Consider the following 15,251-nt stretch of genomic DNA (forward strand, 5'->3'; position numbering starts at 1 on the left):
TGGAAAAAGAAAGGTTAGTTTTGAATAGACATGTTGCTAAATTGATTTTCTTAGTGTAAAGTTAAGACACATAGATACATAACTTTAAAATATTTTTGTCAGAAAATGTTTTTTAAATGAAGTAACAACTTTTCTCTTTCTAGCCCTTACGTCGTCCTGACTCATCTGATGATCGTTACGTAATGACAAAACATGCAACCATTTATCCAACTGAAGAAGAGTTACAGGCAGTTCAGAAAATTGTGTCTATCACTGAACGAGCTTTAAAACTTGTTTCAGACAGTTTGTCTGAACATGAGAAGAGCAAGAGCAAAGAAGGAGATGATAAGAAAGAGGGAGGTAAAGACAGGTGTGTTTTCAAAGTTATTTGCTATATGTATTTTGGGGTTTTTTTTTTTTACACTTGAAACAAATACTGCAAAGACCTAACTAATTGAGTCTATGTCTTAGGTATACTTGTGTCTGATATTTAAGATATTCAGCAGCGGGCTGGGAAGGTGGCTCAGTGGTAGAGCGCTTGCCTTGCATGCCTGAGGCCCTGGGTTCGATTCCTCAGCACCACATAAGCAAAAAGAAAAAAGCCGGAAGTGGCGCTGTGGCTCAAGTGGTAGAGCGCTAGCCTTGAGCTGAAGAGCTGAGGGACAGCGCCCAGGCCCAGAGTTCAGGCCCCACGACCGGACCCAAAAAAAAAATTCAGCTTTTTGTTAAAAATGAGAAACAATTATTTTGACATAGTTTCAGACCTTATGTTGTTACTCATTGAGTTTGATATAAAAATACATCAGATCAACTGTTAGGGTTTTCTCATTAACTTTAGCAGCGGCTCTTCTGTTTTTATTTGTTGTGTCTGCATCCCATTCAGTCTTTAGTTTATTGAAACACTGACTATGAAACATGAACAAACTAAATTTAAGCAGTATCTTTTCTGTGAAATTTGTGTTATGATCTATAACTTCTCATTTCCTTTTACTATTTGAAAATACTTTTGTATTAAACATAGCTCTTTTTTTTTTTTTTTTGGGTCCAGTCGTGGGCCTTGAACTCTGGGCCTAGGCGCTGTCCCTCAGCTTTTCAGCTCAAGGCGAGCACTCTACCACTTGAGCCACAGCTCCACTTCCGGCTTTTTTCTTTTCGCTTATGTGGTGCTGAGAAATCGAACCCAGGGCCTCAGGCATGCAAGGCAAGCGCTCTACCCCTGAGCCACATTCTCTTATTCTAACTTGCAAAATAAAAGCATGGCCTGGGCATAATGTTGTACAGTTGCAATCGTAGCATTCAGGAGGCACATGGAGAAGGATCACGAATTTCAGCCCATCTTGTACTCTACATAGTGAGACCATGTCTTATACATGCATTCATAAATAACCATCATATTAGTGTCCCATGAGAATTTCGCATTTGATTTATTTTTAATACATGTTGCTTATCTAGGTAAGGTTTAAAATATTTTTCTACTATAGTTGATTAAATACTGTATGTTTTTATACTATAATTGAAGATTTTAATTTTGTGCATGTAAGTTACTTAATATTCTGTTTGAGAAGAGAAATACATAAGTGGATTTTTCTACAGAGCTTTGAAAGGAGTATTGCGAGTGGGAGTATTGGCAAAAGGATTACTTCTCCGAGGAGATAGAAATGTCAACCTTGTTTTGCTGTGTTCAGAAAAACCTTCAAAGACATTATTAAGCCGTATTGCAGAAAACCTACCCAAACAGCTTGCTGTAAGTATTATGGAAATGTTAAATTTACCTCTTTTTTGGCAGAACTAACTGTGCTTCACTTTAAACCTCAGACAGATTTTCAGTTTTTGGCTTGACTTTTCATACTGAGTTTTTTTATTGTACCAACTGGTGAAACAATTTTCTACTTTGTCTTTTTAGGTTTCATAGTTGCTTGCGCTTGATATGAAGCCATTTTGATAACTTATTTAAAAATCTAAAATTATAGTATATGCCCTCTAGTTTTCCTTTCCCAAAGATTTATATCATAAGAAGGTAGTTCAAAGCTGTACGGTGTGTGTGTGTGTGTGTGTGTATCAAAGCTGTATGGTATGTGTGTGTGTAACAAAGCTTTTGTGTGTGTGTTTAAGGTTATGAACATCTTGCTTATTTAAATACTTTTTTAAATTTTGTGTTTTTTTTAATTAGCATTAAATTAATTGTTACAGGGTGGTTTGGTTATGATATTTCCAAACATACATACCCCATTAGTCTTATCCCTTCAATCCTTCTTCATCATTTCCCTACCTCTCAAAACAATTGCAAAAGCTTTCAGTGTTCTATTTCTACACATTTATACTTTGACTATATGTACCTTCATTCACCATCTTCATTCACCCTCCTACCACTGATACACTTTACTGTCCTTTGGGGACTATTATAGAGAAAAATAGGAGTTACTTGAACACAAGTACTGCTATAATATGACCCTAATCTAATGACTTTCTTGGGCAGCCACTAAGGAGCAGCTACTAATGGACAAGTGGCATATATAACATGGATACACTAAACATTGTTGATGTGATTTCATGTACCAAGTCTCTCAGGGAAGGATGACCATATAAAGGTTATGCTACTCCTTGGTTCATGCTGTTAAAACTCTTGAGTTATTTACATGGCTGAAACTTGGGAAGGTTATTGCTATATTTTAGTTTTCTAATGTTTATAATAATGGAAAATACTTCTTTTATCTATATTCAGTGGTTTGTAGAAATACACAATTAATAGAGCACTACCTTTTAGTTCTACCAAAGATTTTTTTTTTTTTTTTTGGTCTGGTCATGGGGCCTGAACTCTGGGCCTGGACACTGTGTCCCTCAGCTCTTCAGCTCAAGGCTAGCGCTCTACCACTTGAGCCACAGTGCCACTTCCGGCTTTTTTCTTTTTTCTTATGTGGTGCTGAGGAATCGAACCCAGGGCCTCAGGCATGCAAGAGCGCTCTACCACTGAACCACCTTCCCAGCCCATTAAAGTTGAAAATTTAAAAATTGTAATGTATTTGTCAGAAAAGTTTGGGCATCTTGAAAAAATAATGTTTTTGAGAAACATTTTAATTCTAACTGTAGTACTTATTAAAACTCCAAAGTAGGAAATACTGTATCCTAACTAGATAATTAAGAGTTATGCAAAAGTTAATTGCTCTGGGGCTGGGAAGTGGCTCAGTGGTAGACTGCTTGCCTAGCATGCATGAGGCCCTGGGTTTGATTCCTCATAGCACATAAGCAGAAAAAGCCAGAAGTGGTGCTGTGGCTCAAATGGTAGAGTGCTGGCCTTAAGCTGAAGTGGGCCTGGGCCCAAAGTTCAAACCCTACAACCAACAAAAAAAAAAAAGCTGATTACTCTTTCAAAATATACCTGCTTATTAGGTAAGTGGCTAAACAAGTAAAAGTTAATTCATCACATTTAACATTAACATAGTACTGTAATTGCTTCATATAGCTGACTTAACTGCCTCCCAACCTTAAAAGTGTCATGAATAATTTCTGTTCCCTTTTTTGCCCATCTTTACATCATCAGTAAAGATTTAAGTTAGATGGTATATTGTGAACACATATAATTACTGTATAGGGCCTTTGTTTTATGTAAAACTGGAGTTTTACTATATATCTACAAAATGGTGGTGAATCTTAGCTTTTCTAGTTACTGATTAGGACTTTTTTCTTCCCTAGCAAGATATAAATCTTGGAGTCACAAAGAATGTACAGTAGAAAAAGAATTGTGACTCTTCAGGTGCAAGTATTTTTTGTCTGAAAATATGAGAAATGAGTAATAGCAATTTTATTTATTTATTGGTTGGTTGTGGGGCTTGAACTCTGGGCCTGGTCTGTGCTCAAGGCTAGCATTCTGCCACTTGAGCCATAGTGACACTTCGGCTTTCTGAGTGTTTTATTAGAGCTAAGAGTCTCATAGGGGCTTTCCTGCTGGGGCTGGCTTTGAACCATGATCTTCAGATCTCAGCCTCCAGAGTAGCTAGGATTATAGGCGTAAGCCCCTGGGCCCGGCTGAGTAATAGCAATTTTTTTTAAGCCTAAGAATTTGTTTTAAGATAGATGTACCACACACACATAGAAACAACCAAGATAATACAAATAACGGTAAATACTAGCTCAACAAAGAATTCTTAAAGTAAGGAAGAGCAAGAGCTTTAATTTGTCTTAGGTAAAGTAGTATCCAGTCCTTATAGAACAGTTCAGACAGTAAGAAACTAAAAACCATAATTGTCCATTAATAAAACAGATTTACTAATTTCTTATCATCTTTATTACATAGGTTATAAGTCCTGAGAAGTATGACATAAAATGTGCTGTATCTGAAGCGGCAATAATTTTGAATTCATGTGTGGAACCCAAAATGCAAGTCACTATTACCCTGACATCTCCAATCATTCGAGAAGAGAACATGAGGGAAGGAGGTTGGAAAGCCATTAAACATTCTACTATTCTATTATTTGGGTTTTTGTTGTTGCTGGGTTTTTTTGTTTTGTTTTCATTTGCCTACCTACTCCTTTAAGAAGGCATTAAGCCCTAGAAGGCAACATGCTGGCATTACATGTGAATTTTGATGGATTTAACTTACACTGAACAACCAGTTTTGCTAAAGATCATTTCCGACAAATACTCTTCTTAATGATGTACTTTGTATTAAATACTTACATTATGTGATTGCTTTTCTTGATTTTTTTTCTTTTCTTGCTAACCTCAGATTTCTGGAAAAAATAACTTTAGAATTATTTTTACTATCATAATTCACACATGAAAAATGTTTGCTAGTAAACTAGAAGCCACAAATATAACTTTTGTGAAGAACTTGGTCTTACCTTGTCTTTTAAAAAAAAAGATGGAAGTTTCACAAACAAAATTGGCTAAATATTTAACACATTTTAAGAGGCATTGTTATGTATAAAATCATGAATTTGGCTTGTAGTGAGGTAAATATTTCTAGTTCTCTGAGGTTGCTCTTTGGTTTAGAGCACTTTGTTCAATGCAGAGCATTCTGATACAGATTTGGGCATTTCACTGTAATATATTAGAAACATTTTTAAAAAATGATTTAGGTATAATTAGTGAGTTATAATTACAGTTCAGGGTTCTTTAAGCCTATTGACAATTGTAGAATATGAACTCCTGGTGCCAGCAATGTTGCTTTAGGGACTGTTCTGTAACATTTTCAAAGCTACAAAAGCTTTTAAGCCAAAAGCATGATCAGTGTCTGCAGTATGTTGGTTCTTTTACTTTATGGGTCAGATAAAATTTACTTTGTTTCCTTTCATGTTGGTTATGCTTCTTGTTCAATCTGCAGTTACAGTCTACACTAACACTTCTATATGATATAGCTTGAGTAGAAAAGCCCTTGTAAATTTGTTTTCTTACAGCAAAGCAATTTTTCAGACACTGGGCTTCTGAAAACCCAAGACAAGATTATTTTAACCAAAAAGTGTTATTGGGAAATATGTCTAATTTTGCATACTTTGTATACCCACCATTTGTATAGAATTTGTATGTTGTATCTTAAGCTTTGCATCTTAAAAATAAATTTTCTTTTTTTTTTATGTGAGCATGAGATTCCACTGGAGGTCTGAATGTGGGTGTTGCTGGAGAAACAGGTCCTGAGTCAACTGGCCAGGCTATTCTGTAGCATCTGGGCCTTGACTTAGTTTTGAAAAGTCTAATGTGACACAGTATGAATCATTGTTGATATATGTTGTATGATATTATGCTCATATACTATTAACTGAGTGTATTTGTCCAATTATATTTAGGCTTAATTAGTATAGCATCAAGCAATTTGGTTATAAAAGTCTAAACCTGTCCCTTCTAAAGGAAACAAAATTACATTTTTGTCTGACCCAAACTTGAGTTAGAATTACTGTTCTGGATCTCATAACTATTATCATGAGGGAAATGATCAGTCTAAAATTGAAATATTTTGCTTGAAGACACTGAGCTAGAAACTTGGATGTACAAAGTGTAGAAGCATTGATAGTATGTTCCTTGCTGCAGATAACTGCAGTAAAAAATGTCTTTAGCTTCATTATGAAGATTCCTTCTTTCTTGCTGCAGAATAACGGTATGTATTCTCTCACTGCAGCTCTCAGTGCTCTGTGTCTTAAAATCATTTAAAGCCTATAGCTTGCTTTGGGAGTTAGTACAAGGGGGTAAGGAAGGCTTTGCCGGAAGAATCATTGTAAATCATGAGATGTACTATTTGCACATAGTGTGGTAGCCTTTGTTACATGGAATGGTCCTGTTTGATATGAAAAATTACTTAATAAAGGAAATGATTAAACTGTCCAAATAACTGTTAAACACATAGCATGTATCCTGTGGTACTGTGTTTGGCAGTTAAACATTAAGCAAACATTTAATTGACTTAAAGCTTGAAATGTTCAAATGCTCTAACCCTTGCTACAGAGTCTTTTCTGAAGCAAATCAAGTATTGTGTGTTTTTTTCCACCTATAGCTTATCAGGCCCGGTCCAAAGCCTTCTAGCAGAGGGGATTGATTCCTGTCAGGGGTTGCTGCCAAGACATCGGAAGGATTTTTGACCAAGGTTTTCAAAAGCTCAGTGTCACATCTGCCATTTGTTGAAGGAGGGATTTTGGATGCAGAGTCTGGCATTTATTGTCCTTTGTGTGGCTGTTTTGTTTGTTTTGTCTTTGTCTCTTCTAGAATTGAGCAGTGTTCACACTAGATTTTAAATAGTTCAGTGGATTATATATTTTATATAACCATATTAATATATTCCCATTAACTTTTAACCATAAAATAGTGTGGACACAGCATGTCTTCTAATTGGTGATTAACCCCTTAAAACTTGTGAAATATATTCATGTAGGATAAGAATTTGCATTTTGTTCATAAATTAACTGATTTTTGTTTAGTTTCATTAACTGGGTTTTAGGCAATGAGTTTGATTTTTAGCACAATATACCTAAGGGGTTAATCTACATGAAATGTAAAAAATGGGTGCAAAAATCCACACTCTTAATTTCAACAGGAATTGGCTACTTAAAGCTCCAATTTTTTAACTTGCAATAGGTGTCTTGGCAACTTAGAATTTCTATTATTGATTTAAATTCTGGCACTGTGAATGATTATGTACCAAAAAAAAACCATTTTCCTTATTTAAAAAAGTTGGAGGAAATTGTAAAACTGTGATTTAACATTAGGTATTTTAGAAACTTTTTTAGGAGATTGCACATTGTCACCTATTTGCATTCTAGGTTTAGCAAGTAATGAAAGCAAGAGATACAGAATGTGTTCTGCAAGCCTGAGAGAGGGAGTAGTTTAGGGGAATTTTCTTCTTTTTTGAACTTCTTAGCTGTGCTTTCCTATATCCCTTTCCTTTTATCTCAGAGTAGTCTTTTTCTTTATTTCTAGTTGAATATTAGAAGTTTTGAATTATTACTTAGCACTTACCTTAATAATTTCTTTTTAGCACTTTTTCTCATTTCAGTGTTCTCAGCATACTACATGATTTTCTTAGATTGACTGTAAGACTTACAGGTCTTCTGAAAAATCTGTATTTGATCATTTGAGAAATAACAGCTAATAAGAGAAAGCACAGGCAAGGAATAGAATTTTCAGTTTTTTAAATATACTTTTTTATAAGATAGATATTTGAATAGTTTGCCCAGATTTGCAGCTCATACTTTTTAAAATAAAATCATCTTTATCTTTATATTTTATTTCTTTGGGTTCTGCATATTGATTTGAAGTACTCAGTGAATTATCCTAGCTGCCCCACAATTTTGGTGCTGTTTAGCCAAAGCACTGTTAAACTAAATAGTTAATATAACATTCTATATTTAGAAAGTATACCACAAATCATCAAAATCGATGTTTAAAATAAGCTTGTTGAGTAGTCTGATTAGCAAATTTGTTATATTTATTTATGCATATTTTGTACATATGGTTAGATGAGTGAATATAGAGGTTAGATGAATGAATATACAGCTGCCCTTTGGCTTTTTCACTTAAAAGTCATTACTTCCAGGCAACAGTGGCTCATGCCAGTCAGTAATCCTTGCTCCACAGGAGGCTGAGATTTGAGGCTTGCAATTCAAAGCCAGCCTAGACAGGAAAGTACATGAAACTCTTATTTCCATTTAATTACTGAAAAGCTGGAAGTGGAGATGTGGCTAAAGAGTGAGAGCACTAGCCTTGAACAAAATAGCTCAGGAACAGTGCCTAAGTGCCAAGTTTCAGTCCCAAGACAACCACCCTAAAAAAGTCATTATTTAATGACTTTTTATTTCCTAATTTATGTAAACTTAATTTCTTGTCCTGGTTTGGCATTTTCTCAAGTTTTATGTAGCTCATTTATTATGTTTGAATCCACTTAAGCCCTACATAGAATTTATCACCAAAGAATTATGCTTTTTGTATCCTTTCTAGTTCCTGTTGCTTCTTTCTGTTTTGCTCTTATTTCACTCTTTAATTATTTGAAATATTTATGAAACCTTTGAGTTTTAGAGGACATTATATATTCCTTTACAATCCATGAGTTCTCTTACAGAGCTTTAAGCTCTCAAATACCGGATTTTCATCTTTGATTTCCTTTCCTGATTTTTAATGTATTGGTTATTCCATATTTAGTTCTTTGTTTATATTGGTCTAGAATAACCTATGAGATTACCTAGAATACTGAACAAACTTAGTTTTATTGTGCATTCTCATTTATTAAGGTGGATTTTTGTGTTCCCTTTGTCTTGTCTATTTGTGCTGGTGCACTGTGTCCAATTATCTTTCCTTTAGGTTCATGAGGTGGGTGGGATTTATATTTCCACAAAACATTTACTATATTACTAAATTAGGAAATTAACTTGTTTTTTTTTCATGTTGAATTGTGTGAATTTATTGAAAGTAATTATCTGGGTACATTAAAATTCTGACAAACTCAAATGGCTCATGTGACACTGATGCTACTTTAAGGAAGTGTCTTGCTCACCTGGTCAAACACCCATTCCTCACTGCATTTTGCCAATTCAATCCATTTTAGATGTAACCTCGGGTATGGTGAAAGACCCACCGGACGTCTTGGACAGGCAAAAATGCCTTGACGCTCTGGCTGCTCTACGCCACGCTAAGTGGTTCCAGGTTCGGAACATCATTTTACTTTTTTCTTGTAGCCTTATGAGAGAGTAGTTCAGTACCACATGTTTAACTGTGCTTAAACATTTCAAAAGATTGCCCAAGCAATACTATTTTAAATTATATATCAGAAAATATGTGAATCTAGAAAGTTGAGTATTAAAGATCTGCATATTGCAGTTACTATTAATTTGACAATAACCTAGGCTTGGGAGTGTTTGTAGGTTGGGGACTTTTTTTTATTTTTATTTTTATTTTATTTTTAGAGGCTATATTTAAAGTTGACTTGTTCCAGGAGCATCACAAGTTTGTGTATATTCCATAAGGCTGCAGATTAACTTTGCTTTAAATAATGGAATATGTGTTTAAAGCTTTGTGTATAGTTTAAGATTTCCCCCCTTTCTCTGAGTTCCAAGTGTAGGGAATGAAAGGTGAGGAAGCAGCTGTTTGGTTTAGTGACTTTGCAGTCTTGCAAAGGCACAGAAGGGAAACCAAACAGATTTCCTTAACCTTTCAGTCCCTAGACAAACTTTTTAGCTCTTTAACTTTTCTTCTAATGTAGGCAGATTTTTTTCTAAAGTTTACTGTTTTAAATGAATACAGGTCAAGGTTCACAGGGGATCAAGAAATATTATTCTTGTATAATCTGTTTACTTTGGCCTAAAAACCAGCTTTTAAATACTAACTGGCATAAAATACTGCTGTAAATGGCAGCTCATTGAGTCCAATTCAAGTGTCATTTTTGTTTTTATTTGAGCTTCCATTGGACAGTGGTATTTTAACTTTTTTTCATCAAGGAATATTTTCAATACTTCTAAGGTTAACTCAGTTGGTTTTTGTGTTGCCCTCAAGGCTAGAGCTAATGGTCTGCAGTCCTGTGTGATAATCATACGTATTCTTCGAGACCTCTGCCAGCGAGTTCCAACTTGGTCTGATTTTCCAAGCTGGGTAAGTATTATGTAACTGCATGGTGTAGAAAATAAACATTTTGTCCTCTGAGTTTACACTAATTTTATCTTGTACTTTATTTAGGTTTATTTTTATTTAAATTTAGGGTATTTTAAAAAAATAAATCCTGGGGATATTAGAATGTTTCATTTTTCTCAGAATTTACTAATCAAAGAATTATATCCCTGGGCTGAAAGATAACTCAGTGGTAGAGTGCTTGCCTTGCATGCATGAGGCCCTGGGTTCAATCAGTTCCTCAGCACCACATAAGCAGAAAAAGCTGGAAGTGGCGCTGGCGCTGTGGCTCAAGTAGTAGAGTGCTAGCCTTGAGCTGAAGAGCTGAGGGGCAGCACCCAGGCCTACACACAGAGCAGGGCACTGTTGGCTAGCTACTGAGGAGGCTGAGATCTGAGGATGGCGGGTCAAAGCCAGCCCAGGTAGGAAAGTTGGTGAGACTCTTTATCTCCCAAAAACCACTCAGAAAACCGGAAGTGGCATAGTGGCTCAGGTGGTAGAACACTAGCCTTGAGCTGTAGAGCTGAGGGACAGCATTCAGGCCCAGAGTTCAAGCCCCCATGACCGAAGAATTATACTGGGCAGGTACTGGATAACTGACACCAGTAATACTAGCTACTCAGGAGGTGGTTTGAAAGTCACTCTAAGCAGAAAACTGGGATTCATCTGCAAAATAAGCAGTAAGATAAAGCTGGGCTTGGGGCTGGGAAGGTGGCTCAGTGGTAGAGCGCTTGCCTTGCATGTATGAGGCCCTAGGTTCTATTCCTCAGCACCAAATAAGCAGGAAAAAAAAGCCAGAAGTGGCACTGTGGCTCAAGTGGGAGAGCGCTAGCCTTGAGTTGAAGAGCTGAGGGATAGCACCCAGGCCCACAGTTCAGGCCCCACGACCGGACCCAAAACAAAAAAAAGGCTGGGCTAGAGGCATGTTTCACAGATGGAACCCACATGGAGCAAGTACAAAATCCTGAGCTCAAACCCTGATAACCTGAAAGAAATTAGGAAGAAAAGAAAAAGAATTAGGCTGAGACCTGGAGGTACCTGATTGAAAGCCATCCTGGGCAAAAAGTTTATGAGACCTCTCCCCCCAATTTCAACCAGTACAAAGTAGGTATGGTACCACAGACCCAGCTACACAAGGTACATAAATAGGAGGCTTATGGTCCAGGCTGGTCCCAGGCAAAAATCAAAGCCCTACTCACACTTCAAAAAATAACACAGGCCAAAAGAGCTGCTAGTATGGCTGGCTGTTGTGGTAGAATCAGCTTAGTAAGAGCAGTTCTCTGACTTCAATCCTATTTACTAAAAAGAAAAAGGAATTGTTCTTTTTCTTTTCTTTTGGTCAGTTGTGGGGCCTGAACTCTGGGCCTGGGCACTGTCCCTCAGCTCTGCAGCTCAAGGCTAGCGCTCTACCACTTGAGCACAGCACTACTTCCAGCTTTTTCTGTTTATGTGGTGCTGAAGAATCGAACCCAGGGCCTCACGCATGCAAGGCAAGCACTCTACCACTGAGCCACCTTCCCAGCCCCGGAATTATTCTTAAATATCTGTATTTTCCTCCTGTTTTCTTGTTCTTCTGAAAAGTTAATGTTCTAAAACTATAACAGCGATAACTAGTTGCCCTTACATAGAGAGTTAAACAAAGAGTGAACTAATAATTCCCCTATTCAGGATTCTGTTGACTTTTTGTTTTTTTGGTGTTTTTTTTTGGGGGGGGGCGGTCTTGGGGGCCTGAACTCTGGGCCTGGGCGCTGTCCCTCAGCTCTTCAGCTCAAAGCTAGCGTTCTACCACTTGAGCCACAGCACCACTTCCAGTTTTTTTCTTTTTGCTTATGTGGTGCTGAGGAATCGAACCCAGGGCCTCAGGCATGCAAGGCAAGCGGTCTACTACTGAGCCAACTTCCCAGCCCCCTCTGTTGACTTTTTTTAAAATGTATATAGTTGGGAAAATTTAGAAGTTCATAGGTAGTAACAAAATAATGTGTAGTTTGGATATTCAGTAATTCAGGGTGGTACAAAATAATAAGTGAAGCCCTTCCTGCTTAAAGACTTGTTATTTTACCACTGTGCCATGGTTTTATAAGTGTGTTTGTATGTGTTTATAGGTATCATACATGTTTGTGGGTTTGTATTTTCTTGCTTTTGTTTTGTTTTTGTTGCTGGTGTTGGTCATGGTCTTGAACTCTGGGCCTGGGCACTGTCCCTCAGATCTTCAGCTCAAGGCTGGAGCTCTACCACTTGAGCCACAGTGCCACTTCTGGTTTTCTCATGGCTAATTATAGATAAGAGTCTCACGGGGACTTTCCTGCCTGGGCTGGCTTTCAACCATGATTTTCAGATCTCAGCCTCTCTGAGTAGGTAGGATTACAAGCATGAACCACCAGCACCGGCTTCTTGCTTTTCTTTTTCTTTTCCTGGTTTCTTGCTATCTTGTTCATTTGCTTGATTGGTTGGTTTGCTTTGGTTTGGTTTGCTTTGGTTTGGTGGCAGAATATGGGAACAAACTTAAGAGCCCTGTACATCCAAGGCAAGGCTACAATGATCTAGACCTCCAGCACCATTGCTTCTGTTTCTGTATCTTTTACTGGCAAACCTCTTTGGGGTTTTGTTGTTGTTAGATTTTTTGTTAATTTGGCTTGAACTCAAGGTCTGGGCACTGCCTGAGCTTTTGTTTGCTCAAAGCTAGCACTCTACCACTTGAGCCACAGTGCCACATCTGTCCTTATGTGGTACTGAGGAATCGAACCCATGCCTTCATGCATGCTAGGCAAGAATTCTACCACCACGCCACATTCTCAGCCCTTAACTAATATATGCTACATTTTCTTTTTGTTTGTTTGTTTTGGCTGGTCGTGGGAATTGAACTCTGGGCTTAGGCGCTGTCCCTGTACTCTTCAGCTCAAGGTGTGAGAGCTCTACTGCTTGAGCTACAACACCACGTCCTACTACATGTTCTTTATCCACTTATCTGTTGATTTTTTTTTCTGTGCTAGTTTTGAGGCTTGACCTCAGTGCCTGAGTTGCTAGTCCCTTAGCTTTTTTGCACAAGGCTGTGCTTTACCACTTGAGCCACAACTCTTTGTTCAGCTTTTTGCTGGTTAATTGGAGATAAGAGTCTCTTAGATTTTACTGCCTGGATTGGCTTCAGACTCGATCCTCAGATCTCAGCCTCCTGAGTTTCCAGCAGTTCAATTGTGAGCCACCAGCACCTGGCTGTAAAATCATAATTGATGTTAATTTTTCTCTATGTCTTTGGGGAAATCTTACCTTATTTTTTCTTTATCTGCATTTTAGCCATGCATCTGCTTATTATTACTGTTGATTAGATGTGTGCATAATTAGCATTTTCAGTTCGAGTAATATTCGTGAACTCTAATGCATTGCCTTCCATTGACAAGATAGAGGTTGGTCAGAAAAGATTGTTTTCTTGTAGGAATTTTTTGGGGGGGGGACTGAATACAGGATGTTTTATTCTACCTTGGCGTCAAGTTGGAGGTTAATTAGTAACATTAATGAAATTTTGAGGATCTTCTTCACTCTGGTGCCAGCCCTACACCATTTTCCATCTCTGTAGAGCTGAGTAGGATCTACCTGAATGTCACCCAAACAGAATAAGCATTTGATTTCTTAGAAATAATTTCTCACTAGCCTTATTTTTGTCTGGCAGCTGTAGCCATGTGCATTGTATTATATTTCTTGATTATAGTCAAGTTTGGTGCAAGTGATCTTGAGAGTAGGTTGTGTTGTCACTTAAACAGTAACTTTTTTTTCTTTTTTTGTCAGTCATAGGGCTTGAACTCTGAGTCTGGGCACTGTCCCTGAGCTCTTCAGCTTAAGGCTGATACTCTACCACTTTAGCCACAGTGCCATTCCTGGTTTTCTCATGGTTAACTGGAGATAAGAGTTTCAAGGGGGGGGAGGAGTCTCGGAAGGTGGCTCAGTGGTAGAGCACTTGCCTTGCATGCATGAGGCCCTGGGTTCAATTCCTCAGCACCACATAAGCAAAAAGAAAAAAGCCGGAAGTGACGCTGTGGCTCAAGTGGTAGAGTGCTAGCCTTGAGCTGAGGGATAGCACCAGGCCCAGAGTTTAGGTCCCATGACTGCTGCCCCCCCCAAAAGAGTTTTACGGGGACTTGCCTACCTGGGCAGGCTTTGAACCGTGATCCTCAGATCTCCGCCTCCTGAGTAGCTAGGATTACAGCCGTGAGCCACCTGCACGCGGCTTAACTTTTCTTGATTTTCATGAAAGAACACTGAAATTTTTTGGAGCTTCATTATCTTCAGGTTGGGGGGGCATTTTGGCTTGTCTTTTGTTTTGTGCTGGTACTGGGGCTTGAACTCAGAGCCTTGGGGTTTGGGTTGGCTTTTTTCTTTTTAAGGAAATGTATAGAGTAATTACAGTTACATAAGTCTTGGTTGGCTTTTTGCTGGCTAATTGAAGATAAAGAGTCCCATGACTTTTCTACTTATGTTTGTTTGAATGATCCTTAGATCTCAGCCTTCTGAGTAAGGATTATAAGCCTGAGCCAGTGTCACCTAGATTTATCATCAGTGTTGTTTAGCATGCCTATCATTTGGTTTGAATAAATAATTTAAACATGCTTGTTTTTATGACCTTTCTTTTACCATTGCAGTGTACATTGAAATGGTAGTTTACCTTCAAGTTTTTTTATCCTGAATTCCTGGTGAACTAAATAAATCAGCACATATGGCTCACAACTGTAATCCTAGCTACTTTGAGGCTGAGATCTAAAGGATCACAGTTCAAAGCCAGCCCAGGCAGGAAAATCTTTGAGATTTATCCCCATTTAACCAACAAAATGTCAAAAATTGGAGCCTAGTTCTCAAGAGATAGAGTACTGCACCCAGGCAGGTCCTGAGTTCAGACCCTAGTAACTATACTCCCTGTTCCCCCAAACAAAAGAAGTATAAAAAAGAAGGTGGAGTTCTTATAAAGATAATTTGACATCAAAATTAGTGTTTTAGTATCCAGGATTTTTTTCCTTCCTTTCTTTCTTTTTTTTTGTCAGTCATGGCGCCTGAGTGCTGTCCCTCAGCTCTTTAGCTCAAGGCTAGTGCCCTGCCAATTGAGCCACAGTGCCACTTCCGGCTTTTTCTGCTTATGTGGTGCTGAGGAATTGAACCCAGGGCCTCATGAATGCAAGGCAAGCGCTCTACCACTTGAGCTACCTTCTCAG

At 37.9% G+C, this 15,251-nt stretch overlaps 1 protein-coding gene across 1 annotated transcript in view; it reads left to right on the plus strand.

Moving 5' to 3' along the window:
- Positions 1-15,251, plus strand: part of Zfr (zinc finger RNA binding protein) — a 73,040-nt gene that overhangs the window by 46,830 nt on the left and 10,959 nt on the right. The window contains exons 13-17 of the mRNA XM_013018582.1: positions 144-349; positions 1,573-1,723; positions 4,271-4,412; positions 9,002-9,099; positions 9,946-10,041. Coding sequence (XP_012874036.1) covers positions 144-349; positions 1,573-1,723; positions 4,271-4,412; positions 9,002-9,099; positions 9,946-10,041 — 693 coding nt within the window. The remainder of the gene's footprint in view (positions 1-143; positions 350-1,572; positions 1,724-4,270; positions 4,413-9,001; positions 9,100-9,945; positions 10,042-15,251) is intronic.

The sequence above is a fragment of the Dipodomys ordii genome, unplaced genomic scaffold, assembly GCF_000151885.1.
Source record: "Dipodomys ordii isolate 6190 unplaced genomic scaffold, Dord_2.0 Scaffold41, whole genome shotgun sequence".
In the NCBI taxonomy this organism is placed as follows: domain Eukaryota; kingdom Metazoa; phylum Chordata; class Mammalia; order Rodentia; family Heteromyidae; genus Dipodomys; species Dipodomys ordii.